At 45.2% G+C, this 13,577-nt stretch overlaps 1 protein-coding gene across 1 annotated transcript in view; it reads right to left on the bottom strand.

The window, feature by feature from the left end:
* The window catches only part of LOC147011206 (uncharacterized), a 484,760-nt gene that overhangs the window by 50,314 nt on the left and 420,869 nt on the right, over positions 1-13,577 (bottom strand). Inside the window, exon 5 of the mRNA XM_085859778.1 lies at positions 2,728-2,868. Coding sequence (XP_085715904.1) covers positions 2,728-2,868 — 141 coding nt within the window. The remainder of the gene's footprint in view (positions 1-2,727; positions 2,869-13,577) is intronic.

The raw sequence follows: 13,577 nt of genomic DNA, 5'->3' as shown, positions 1-13,577 counted from the left end.
CGGAATGTTGGTTTTGGAAGGGAACGAGGATGGAGTATAGAAGGTTGCTTTAGGAAGAGAACAATGAAGGAAGGTCGTGTCTACAATCACAATGCATTTCCCTTTACTTGATTCGAGGGGATGGATAATCTAACGTAATATAAATATTATGGAAATATTCAAACTCCAGGGTTATTTTATGTGTTGAATGTGTCTCCATGGAGTTCTTTCAGAACCACAACTATCTCTCCAAGGTGAAGTCAATTTTTGTAGAAATGTTTCTGGAAGGCTCACTTGGCTGCACGTGGATGAGTTTGAGGGTTGTGAGTACCGGCTGAAACCCAACTCCTATCCAGGCTCCTCCTGATGACCCGAATCCATTTTCAAAAAGTTGACATTTAAAATCCATCAGTTCGATGTTGATGGCGGAATTCGTCCATCTCCCTTCCTGTATTTTTATCCCCACATTTACCGCTCAGCACTCTCGGCATCCTTCGAGCATGATACCCGCACATCCCTTACCAACTCAATTTCCTAATGGTTTCTTCCTCACCAACATCTTCATGTCTCCATCCAAACTCCAGACTGTCCTCCCCCATTTGTTGTTGACAAACAAATTGAAGGGGCAACTTTTCATTTTGAGCTTCTTCTTGGTACCAAGTTTATTATTGCATTCAAAAAATAGATGTAAACATGCATTTCATCCTTTTATTGTCACTTCTACTTTCTGTTACATCATCTGAATTTGTCAAGATCTACAAACATGCCCCCCCCCCGCCACCTTCCCAAAATAAACAATGGTAGGTCCATCGATAAGCTTGGCAGGAGACTCCTCATTCTCATTTCCCATTTATTCCCTCCACCACCGAAGGTGAAGGAGGTTATGTTTTCACCCCTTTCTGTCTGTCTGTTTGTTTGTGTGCAGGGTATCTCAAAAAGTTACAGGGGGACATTCAGATGAAATTTGGTGGACAGGTTGGGTGTGTGACAAGGGCGAACTGATTAGATTTTGGTGCAGATCCGAATCCGGATCTTATAATTTTTACAGTGATTCTTCACCATTGAGAGATCGGGCGAAACCGATACAAAGCACAATATCTCAAAAAGTTGTGGATGGATTCGCATGAAGCTTGGTGGACAGGTTGCATGTGTGATAAGGAAGAATTGACTTGATTTTGGTGAAGATCTGGATCCAGATCTGGACAACAGAATTATTTAATTTTTAAAGTGATTCTTCACCATTGAGAGATTGGGCTGAAAACGATGTAGTCTTGTATCGCATGATATTTAACCTCCGCCATCGAAGATGGACGGAGGTTACTGTTTTCACCCCTGTCAGTTTGTTTGTTCGTTTGTTTGTTTGTGAACAGTATTACGGAAAAACTCCTAGACAGATTTCGACGAACCTTGGTGGGGGGATTAGGTATGGTCCAAGGATTATTGCAATTAGATCTTGGACTCTGTCCAATGTCCAGTATGGCCACTATGGTGGCCATTTTGAAAAAATATTTGAATTTTTGTTTTTGCATTTCTGCATGTTTTAAGTGATTTCCAACAACAACAAAAAAATTTGTTAGAGAAAAAAAAACCCAGAAATTTTGCACCTTTTTTTTTCAAAAAAATTTCGATTTTTTTTTTTTTGGCATTTCTCCATGCGTGTCGATCTCGTTTAGTATATTCTATCATGGTACAGTAGAGTCTGATCCGTTTTGACCTACAATGAATAGGATATCAGGTTCACTTAAGTGACCCAACAGTATTTGCGGCGGAGGTTTTGCACTCCACTGAGTGCTCCCCCTCCAGTTCAGGGATGTATTGGGCCCGATTTGTTCTCATGGATCAGGCATTACGTGGCGGAGGTATGTGCTCCAATGAGTGCCCTTATAGTTTCACATGTAACAGTCCCATAAAATAGGTTCTTACGAATGTTTCTCTGAAGAAAGTCATTTGTACAATGGAATGTGGAATGGAAAAGCATTTCATCAATCAAAACAATTTCACGTGAAATTTATGATAATTGATATTGATTTGTAATTCTTTAATTGTTTGTAAATAAAGTAAAAAATAAATATAAAAATTACCCCCGGTTGTGGGTGACAGTCATCTCTGAAGCTCTGCAGATGTGGATCTCTGATCGGCATAGAATGGCTTCGATGTCGTGTTGTTTTTTGACCGTATCACATCGACGATTTTTCCAACTTTGAAGACACGTGACTCGATAACCAGGACGAATTTCAAAAAACCAGCCTGACAAAATTTAGATATTGTTCCATATTATCAGAATCCTAAGGAATTTCGAAGATCGGATCATAAACGGTGGAGGAGATAGATTTTGAAAATGGCCGATTTTGCAATTTTGGAGTGACCTTGATGTTGACCATGACCTTCAATCGGGTCAAAGGTCATCCCGTTGTGCATCGCTCACTGACATCTACCCACATACCAAATATCAAGAAAATCGGAAGAAAAAAATGGGGACATACGGATGGACATTGAGACTGGTTTTATAAGGTCATCTCGTTTGAGATGACTCGTCGTGACATACCGACTCGTCCATGACATGGTAATGATTAGGATCCAAGCAAAAAAGTGGGGGGTGGAGAGGACAATCGATATGTTATACCCCCCTCATCAAAAAAGTGGGAGCGACATGTCCCCCCCCCATCCCATTGACATAAATATAATATATTACAGAGCTCAGTGGTTCCCCCATCTCAACCCCCCACCCATTGATTGCCATGGTCTTACCTGTACATTTTGGTGACACCAAGTCACACTGTTGACCAATGAGAACAGCTGGAAAAGCAACCACAGGGAATACCTCACATAGGAGTTTTGCCAAAGTCCAAGTCGAAGTAGTGTGGAAAACCATTCAAGGAAGGACATTTTCTGTTGAGAAATAAATCAAAACAGGAATGAGACTCTTCAAGGTAAAACGACATAAACCAGGTGTATCATGTACAATGGAAAAGGTGCAAAGGGATTTGTTTTTTGAATGAGACTCGTGGAAGAGCCAGGACTCGAACATTGAATGGATCATGACACAACAACATAAAGAGAGAAGTGGGGTGGAGGGGGGGGAACACCGAAAGCAGAGAGAAAGGGGGGAACCGACAGCAGAGAGAGAGTGGGGGGCACCGACAGCAGAGAGAGAGGGGGAGGGGGACACCAACAGCAGGGAGAGAGAGGTGGAGGGGGACACTGACAGCAGAGAGAGAGAGAGAGAGAGGGAGAGAGAGAGAGAAAGAGAGAGAAAGGGGGAACACCGACAACAGAGAGAGAACTAGGCGGGAGGGGGGGATACTGCAGTTGAGAGAGAGGTGGGGGACACCAACAGCAGAGAGAGAGGGAGGAGGGGACACTGACAGCAGGGAGAGAGGGGGGACACTGAAAGCAGAAAGTGAAGGAGGCAGGGGGGGGATACAGCAGTTGAGAGAGGCGCGAGACGACGCCAGCAGCGAGAGAGAGCGACGGGGGACACAGACAGCAGAGAGGGGGGGATACTAACAGCAGAGAATGGGGGTACCAATAGCAAAGGGGAGGGGGACACCAACAGCTGAGCTGAAGGCCAAGCCAGGGGGAAATGGACAAATAATGGGTGGAGGGATGAATGTGTATACAAGATGGATACAGAAGGGAACTCTTAGGAGGGAAAACTGGAATTGTGGAAGGAGGGTTTGCGGTGGGGGTTAACGAGGGTTTCAACTCATAAATCAGACTGGTATCGATCCATGAGTGTAGTTTGCATATAAATACAGACAAATAACAGAACGGACAGGACATGCTGGTCATTTTATAGTGGCACGCATAACTCGTGGCGGTCACCTTGGAGTGTGGAATCACGACTGTGACGTCAATTTTGCACTGAAGATCTGAACTGTTTTTCATCCCAAAACATCCAATTTTAGTGATCGTGGCCTAACTATAAATCCTCACTGGTGTTGTGTACCACTCGTGATGTCAGATGGTAGAACCCGTGGAGTGTTTGTGTCATTTCATTCACTGTTCGTGAAATATTTCCACATGAACACTCCACTCATGGAGCATCGGGTATCAACAGAGTGATCCACAACGCCTGTTTGGGTTTTTCATATGTGTATAAATACAGTATATTTATAAATGTATATAGATATATGTGTGTGCGTATGAATATATGCAATATACATTTTTAAAAATATGTTCAAATACATATATATATATATATATATATATATATATATATATATATATATATATATATGTAATGTGGTGAGGATGGTTGGGGTGGTTCATGCTCCGTCATTTGAGCGAGTGGTTCGTGCTCCGTCATCCTGAGTGAGTCGTTGGTGATGAGCACGATCCCGACTGAATGAGTAGTTCCAAGGTGTGTCGGGAGATGGATGATGTCGTGAAATGTTTGAAAGAGGTCTTCGAACAGAAAATGAAGGCAGCAACTCAAGTCTCCTTCATGAAGTTCTTCAAAAAAAAATCCTGTGAATCAGCCTCCATTTCATCTTCTGAACCTTCAACCTCAACTGGACAGGCTGCCACACTTGAATAAGGCTGCCATAGGCAATATTGTTGTGGGCCGGGGTTCGACGGCGATAAACGACCACGAGCTGGAGCAGTGGAGTCGTCTCCCACCGAACACCCAGAATTTAGGTTGTGACTCTCGGACAACTCCGAAAGTTCACGAGTCACTTCGAGGACCGTGGTCACCGATATTTTGACGGTGTGAGGGAGGGTCCACTTGTCTGATTCCAATTTACCTCAGTACTCTCGCCGTCCAACTACCGGGGAAACCACACCCTTGGCCGACTTTGTCCGAATCGAGTCGCCATCACCGACTTGAATCCGGCGTAACCGAGCGGAAGTTATCAAAGCCGCGCTGGACCAAATGACAACTTATCAGCCCAAACGGCTTCACTAATTCTCAAGTCCGAACCATGCTCGGTCAATCATAGAAAGGACAGAAATGAACTGGAAGATTTAAACAATTACTTTATTCACAGAAAATAAAAGACAAGAGAAGCGAGACTTGAAGCGAATATATAAGCAGGGAATATTTACAATGATGCAAATAAAAACACTTCAGCGATTCCTACTTAAAAGACGGGCCCAACACACTCAGACGCACACACAGAACAAAAGAAACCAGGATTTTATTGTTCCCCTCACAGCCGTGAGGAGAGACGAGCTGGAGGTCAGAGGAAAAGAGTACCTGCCGTCGCAGGGAAGCGTGCTCGGAAATGCGGCACCCGGTGGCTAATGGTCATCGGGGCATGGTCCGGGAGCTCGTGCCAGGCTCGTGGTTCGAGACGGAACCCGCGTGGCGACTCGTCGGGCACTCAAACTCTGATCCGTCCACGTGCAGACAAAACGGCCTTCTCCGTGCAGCCACGGACAAGGGCAAAACAACAACTACGGGTCCTTTCGTCCACTCTACTCCTGTCCACAGAACTCTTGTCCACTAAACTCTGCGCGACAACGACACGCGACAACGACACACGACACACGACAACGACACACGACACACGACACACGACAACGACACACGACACACGACACACGACCTTCCGTCCACCCCACTCCCGTTTATCCACCACTCTTCTGGCACTGCTCGGGGGCGATGTTTCCTCCCACAAGGGGCGGGGCCTTCGCGAGAATCATCTCGCTGTCCGTCCCTCATTGGCCCACGGCCGCACCCTTCTGAGGCGGAGCCGTGGCCCCTGCTCGGAAGCCCCGAATATTCCTTGTGGCCACGTGGCCTCGCTCGCTTGGAGAGTCACAGGATCTGCCCTGAGAAAATCGTCGTACTAGAGGAGTTCGTCTGTGGGGATGGAGCGTGATGGGCTGGTTGGGTCCGCAGATGGGATGGTGGATGATGTAATAACATAACTAAAGACGTCACAACGCACGTTTCGAGTCTCCCACAAGACAAAAAGGAAAGGGACCGATCTCACATGTGCTTACTGGAATAATTGACTTTGGGACCTGAATGTTGAGTGCGCATGGTTTCCAGATTCGTAACAACATGCACTGTATCCAACCCCAAGCATGACAACACTTCTGAAAAATTAATTCATTTTTATGTTTTATTTGTTCGATGTTATATTTATGCATTGTTTGCTGCTTTTTTCCACATCCTCAATCCCTGACCACTCCTCACCCCCTCCTGCTTCCTCACTCCCTCTCCCTCCTCCCTCCTCTCCTCCCCTTCTTACCCCGCCCCCCAACCCCTTCATGTTCCCTTAGTGAACCGACAGGTTGTATTTACTCGTTCGATTATATATTTATTTATCTATATAGTTGTGTTTTTTTTCCTCAAGGTTGTCGTTTCGGTCAAAGTTGTTCGTCCGTGTTCGAGAAGTATGTAACGTTCACCAGCAAATGCAAGAAGATGGGACTCCTGGCTTAATGTTTGCCTGAAAGAAGGATGGTGATGATGATGATGATGATGGTGACGATGATGATGATGATGATGATGATGATGGTGATGAAGATGATGATGATGATGATGATGATGATGATGATGATGATGGTGATGATGATGATGATGATGATGATGATGAAGATGATGATGTAATCGGATCCTCTCCCCTGGGAATCGAACACAAACAAGATGGTGGGTAATCCACCACAACCATCATCACAACACCGCAGGCTCGTTACATAACAACAGACTTGGGAACGAAGTTACTTTGTCCTTGCGATTTAAGAACAGACTTGGAATTGAAACCGAGTTTTGGATTCGAACCAGTCACCGAACGGAGCCGCGCCGGGGTTTACCTCACCTGTTCGGTTTTCACAAAGAAAGAACAAACGTAGTGACCGAGGCGGTTTGTCCGGTCAAAAGAGCGGAAAAATCTTGCGGGAGGCATCGCTGTGAGGAGGTGATAAACGAGGTACAGAGGTGAAAACCCAGGAGATCCACCAAATCACGGGCAACCGTCTTCACGTTCCCACAACAACGGAGAGTTCGCGCGTGGGAGGGACACTGTGACGTCACGTGAGCGAACAATGCTTGGTTGCCAAGCAACAGAAAAACATCAGTCGCTCACCGACTCTGGGAAAACTCACTTTTCCAGCACGATCGCATTAATATTTTGGATCATAATAACAATAATAATTTTATTAATCGAGCAATTGAGCATAAAATATTATTAATTATCTGGAACCCATGAATGAGAAGGAACTGATGTTAAACAAACACAGCTCCACACGCACAGATAGCCGGCTTTTCAAAGGTTAAAAGCATCAAGTGGATTTAAACACGTGTTTCCGAATAGAACCCAAGTAAAATTATATAATCCAGTAAAACAGGGTTTGTGTGTTCAGTTACCAAGCGGCTCGGTAGCGCTTGCCAAGCCAGCCGTGCCCGATCAACGGTTTCTCACGGAGTGCTTGCTTCAGTGCTTAAGCCACTTGGCGAGCGCTCTACAAGAAACTTTGTCACTGACCCCATCCTTGATGTCGTGACAAACCCAAATACAGGTGTAGTGTCACCTGTTTAATCATACAGAATGGGATCGCGCTCTTTATATCAAGTAATCTGATTGGTTGCGAGTGCAGGATGAGCACGTGCACAGTACACCGACATTTGGAGGATTTTTACTGAATGTCGACACATAAACCATTTCTTCGTTGTGTGAAGTCGAGAGGTAAACATTTTGGCGATAAATTTCCCAAAAAGTCACCATAAACAATTTCACCAGAAACAAACGGAAAGATGACAACGAATAACCACGTCACGTGCATCCTTGACGGGCGTACCAACATGGCGGTGGTGGTACGGATGTACCAACATGGCGGCGGTGCTACTGGTGTACCAACATGGCGGCGGCGGTACGGGTGTCCCAACATGGCGGCGGTGGTACTGGTATACCAACATGGCGGCGGTGGTACTGGTATACCAACATGGCGGCGGCGGTACGGGTGTCCCAACATGGCGGCGGCGGTACGGATGTATCAACATGGCGGCGGTGGTACTGGTGCATCAGCATGGCGGCAGTGGTACTGGTGTACCAACATGGCGGCGGTGGTTGTCTGCCGAGACTGATTAATTTCATTTCTGTTTCAAAAGTTCCACCAATCAACACTGGGAGAGGAAAGCACTCAGATGATGTAAAAGAGAGAGAGTTGTAAGGAAGCAAGCGAGGCCTCGTGAATGACCCGAACCCCAACAAAGCACCACTTCAGGGACCAAATTCGGGACCACTCTACATTGACGTCATTGTTATTCATTCACTCGCAGTTTCCCCACCGAGGAGGTGAAGGAGGTTATTTATGTTTTCTCCCCTTTCTGTCCTGTTTGTTTGTGTCCAGGATATCTCAAAAAGTTGTGGACGGATTCGGACGAAACTTGTTGGACCCGTTGGGTGTTCACGTCCTGAACCTTCGGTGGTGGAGGTAATAAATAATGGAGAAAGGATATGATAATGATTTTATGTCACTGGTGACGAAGTTGCCGGTGACATCATGTTCTCCCATTGTCCGAACGTCCGCACGTGTTAATTTTCTGTTTTCTCTCCAACCAACTGTTACAATGTTTCTTCTCTCCATTCTCTTAATTCACCTTTATCACATCCATCAAGAAATGTCTTTAATCGCATTAATGACCGAAAAATTAAAATAAAAACAAGTTGCTTTGAGTTCACAATCCATCAACCATTCTTTTTTTCTAACTTCAGGGTCAACTCATCCCTCTCAACTCACCCCTCTCAACCCTCCCTCTCAACTCACCCCTCTCAACTCACTCCTCTCAACCCTCCCTCTCAACTCACCCTCTCAACTCATCCCTCTCAACCCTCCCTCTCACCTCACACCTCTCAACCCTCCCCTCAACTCACCCCTCTCAATCCTCCCCTCTCAACCCTCCCCCCTCCATCCCCCCCTCTCCACCCTCCCCCTCTACCCCCCCTCTCAACTCACCCCTCTCAACTCTCCCTCTCATCTCACCCCTCTCAACTCTCTCCTCTCATCCCTCCCTCTCAACTCACCCTCTCAACTCATCCCTCTCAACCCTCCCTCTCAACCCTCCCCTCTCAATCCTCCCCTCTCAACTCACCCCTCTCAACCCTCCCTCTCAACTCAACCCTCTCAATCCTCCCCTCTCAACCCTCCCCCTCAATCCTCCCCTCTCAACCCTCCCTCTCAACCCTCACTCTCAACTCACCCCTCTCAACTCACTCCTCTCAACCCTCCCTCTCAACTCACCCTCTCAACCCTCCCTCTCAACTCATCCCTCTCAACCGTCCCTCTCAACCCTCCCTCTCAACTCACCCTCTCAACCCTCCCTCTCAACTCACCCCCCTCAACCCTCCCTCTCAAAGCAACCATCAAACTCTTCTCCCTCAACTGTCCCCATTCACCCTTCTCAAAGTTGCCCCCCCCTCCCCACTTTCATCCACAAAGCTGCCTCCTCCCCCTGCCCTCTTTTTGATTTGAGGATTTGAGTTGGTCGAACGATGATCTCATCACTCCACCTCCTCAAAATCCTCAACTGCCTTCTACCCCTCTCTTGCCCCTCATCTCCCCCAGCACCACAGAGCCTTTTCTCCTCCTCATCCGGCCCCCTCCCCTGGCTATTCTGCAATCCCTCACACTCTTTCAACAACTCTCCTTACCCCCCCTCCTCCTTTGTCCGACCCTCCCCCTCCCCTCCCATCTCCTGCTCCCAAAGCCTCCTCCCCTCCCTCTTCATTTAAAGTGTCGACCTCAAATATCCGGGGCCTTCACTCAAACCTCACAGATCTTTCCACAAAGGTTGCCACTGACAAACCAGACATAATCTGCTTCATAGAAACTTTCCACCTCCTCCTCCTCCTCCTCTGACTCCCTGGTATCTCTCTCTGGTTACTCCCTCCTCCGGTATGACAGACCTGAGCCTCGTCCTGGTGGAGGAGTTGGAGCCTCGTCCTCGCAAGTCTGCGATTTGTCCCCACCATATTTCCGCAGGGTGCTCAAGGTCCGCCAACAACCCCCTTCTGGTAAAACTACCAAAATCACTAATCACTGCTCACCTTCACTCTTTCATTCCTCTTTTTTCCCACCTTTGGAATAAACTTCCTCACTCTGTTCAATCCCATCCTTCCCACCAGGCTTTCAAAACAGCTGTTCACCACCACCTCTGATCGTCCCCCATCCAAATCCTCAATATTTTCTACCCCCGTTAATCCACCCCAAACCCACCTCCTTCAAATTCCCTGCTTTCCTTCTTGAAAGTCCCTGTAATGTCCATCTTGTATACCCAGTGTTCCTCGCCCCATCCCTCTTCCTTCCACAGATCTCCTGATGTCTCTGTTCCCCAAAGTTTTGTCCTTCCCACTCCCACCCCTCGTCTCATGCCCCCTTTGCTGTGCGTTGTGTGTGAGCTCTCATACGAGCCTCGACAAGGGATACAATCAATCAATCAATCAATCAATCAATCAATCAATCAATAAATAAATAAATAAATAAATAAATAAATAAATAAATAAATAAATCGCTTATCAGATTGACACGAAATTTTCACCACAGGTGGGACTACTCATGTGGAATGTTTTTAATGACAATTATGACGTCATAGGTCATGGTGTGTTGCAACTATGTTGGAAAAAAGGAAAAACTTTGGATCCCTGTATCTCCGAAACCAGACCATGGAAAATAATTGAAACTTGGCACGTGTGAAGAACTCATGGGAAACAAGTTTGATGTTTTTTTGATGACGTCATCGGTGGCTTCGTTGTGACATCATAATTGCATATGTCCAACGCTTTATCCGATCAATGTGAAAACTTTTGAGGGTCATCTCGGGCTAAATTGTATGGGGGGGGGGGGGAATAAATTGATGATGTCATTGGTGACGTGGTTCGGCAGTCATATTGTTTTTAACATACAAACCGTCAAAAATCTTCTCTGAAACAGCTGAACAGATCGAGGTGAAACTTTACAGGGATGATCGCCCGTGCATGAGGAACAAAAAGTTCTCCAGTTATGACGTCATTGGTCAAATGGTTTGGCAGCCATATTGGATTTACCCTCAAATCTTTAAAAATCCTCTCCAGCACAGATTGACAGATGGTGGGGAATCTTCAACCACATGTTCCCCAAGCCTTGTGGATACCAGTGTTTACGAATAATTAATAGGTCACATGGTATGTCAGCCATATTGGACTGAAGGAAAATCTTTGAAAAATTATTTCTCTTGAACATCTTCATAAATCAACATGAAACGTCACAATTATGATCAAGTCGTCATGTAGAATACGTGTTTTAAATTTAAACCTGATCGGATGTATGGTCTGGCAGCCAGGATTATGAAATATTTTGAATCTGGGTTCTGTGATTTAAATCAAACTAGTCTCGTGCTGTCATCGGTGGGCTTCATTATGACGTCATAATTTCATACGTCGAATGCTTTATCCGATCAGTATGAAAATTTTAGAGGTTCATCTCTGGCTAAATTGTATCGAGGGTGGGGCAATTGATGATGTCATCAGTCATGTGGTTCGGCAGCCCTATTTTCCTGAACATACAAACCGTCAAAAAATCTTCTCCGAAACGGCTGAACAGATTGAGGCAAAATTTACAGGTATGATTGCCGATCCCTGAGGAACAAAAAGTTGTCAACGTATGGTGTCAAAGGTCACATGGGTGGGAAGCTATGACTTTTTACAGCGCGTGTGCTGTATACAATTGCACTGAGTTTGAAATGTCCCCGCTGGCGTCTACCACGTCTCCGGTGTCGCCCGTGTCCCCCCCCCCCCCACGTGCCTCAAGACAGCCAATGACGGCCGTCCAGTAGATGCAGTGCGTAACCTCGACGGAAATGGCGACAATTGACGGAAATACCCGAGTATTTCAATGGAAATTTGTGAAACTAATGTGTTATATTTGTGAAAATCATTTAATTTATTGCTTCACGGAAAAAAACGAAGAAACGCGCCCCTCATGTACGAACGAACGAAAGACGTCATTTCTGCCCACCATGGCATTTCGCGCCGAAAGACGTCACTTCCGTTCACCATCGCATTTCGCGCCGATCGTCGAATGCTGAAAGCTTAGTTCTTCTTATGCTATCATTCTTTTGCGGTCCCCTGCCACGCTGTATCGAACGATTTCATTCCTTCTGTTATATATAAAGGTGCTTATCACTATAATAACAAGATTTTTACATTCCAAATATTAAGTACGCTTTTTAATTGTTTTTCAACTGAAAAAGCATAAATTGCATATTTTAACGTTAGTGTACTCATTTACTTCACCACACGCGCTGTATTGAAGGATTTCACTTGTTTAAAGAGTAAACATTTTGAAATCGTCTTCTCCAAAATGGCTTCAGAGATAAAGAGGAATCTTCACCCACATGTTCCTCTCGTCTTGGGGATACCACGGTGTTCACAAATAATTAATTGGTCACATGGTCTGGCAGCCATATTGGTTTTGAACAAAAATCTTTTTAAAAGCCTTTCTCTTGAACTGCTTCATCCAACGACATGAAACGTCACAGTTATGATGTAGTAGTCATGTGGAATATATATCCGGATGAAACTTGGTGGACAGGTTGGGTGTGTGGCAAGGATGGATTGATTCCAATTTGGTGAAGATCTGAATCTGGATCTGGATGCGAGAGTTATTTAATTTTTGAAGTGATTCTTCACTACTGAGAGGTCGGGCCAAAAACGATATAGTACTGTCTGTATGGCATATTTACCTTCCCATTCTGCGAAAGGTTATGTTTTGGTCGGCGTGTATTTATTTATTTATTTATTTGTAATCTTGTGATTCGTATAACTCAAAATGTAAAATGTATTGCATGAAATTTGGTGGGATGATTGGGTATTAGCCAGGAAGCATTCGATTAGATTTTGGGATCGTTCGGGTCAAAGGTCAAGGTCACGAAAAGGTCAAAATCGTCTTTTTACGATAACACGGTCAATTTTCATTCAATTTGCATGCAACTAACGCCAAAATGTTCAGAATTCAACGCCTCATCTTGTGATATGCAATATGACACAATGACGCCCATACTCTTGTTACCGGTTAGGGGTCAAAGGTCAGGGGGGTCACGACCTTGAAAAATATGCGGTTTTCGGCATAACTCAGTCAATTCTTATTCGATTTGCATGAAACCAGCATCAAACGAGATTACCTTCTCTTGTTGAAATGTTGTATTCACCGAGCTTGCGAGTGAAGACTCGCCAAAATGACGTGAGTTGATTGTTGTTTAGTCCGTAGCCCCCGAAAGTCGGGGGGGGGGGTCATGACATTATAGATATGTGGTTTGTGTCATAAGACCATTCATATGAAACCAGTTCCCCACACTCATACCAAGAACAAAAAAAGTAGTGGCGGCGAAGGTATGCGCTCTACGAGTGCCCGTTCTAGTTTATTTATTTATTTATTTGTAATCTTGTGATTCGTATAACTCAAAAAGTATTAAACCGAATTGCATGAAATTTGGTGGGATGATTGGTTATTAGCCACGAAGCATTCGATTAGATTTTGGGATCGTTTGGGTCAAAGGTCAAGGTCAAGGTCACGAAATGGTCAAAATCGTCTTTTTACGATAACACGGTCAATTTTTATTCAATTTGCATGCAACTCATGCCAAAATGTTCAGAATTCAACACCTCATC

This window comes from Eptatretus burgeri, chromosome 16 (assembly GCF_056783735.1).
Source record: "Eptatretus burgeri isolate ZD-2024b chromosome 16, Ebu_testis_v1, whole genome shotgun sequence".
Taxonomy (NCBI): domain Eukaryota; kingdom Metazoa; phylum Chordata; class Myxini; order Myxiniformes; family Myxinidae; genus Eptatretus; species Eptatretus burgeri.
Note: the sequence above shows the minus strand (reverse complement) of the source record. Positions and strands in the feature narration are given on the sequence as shown.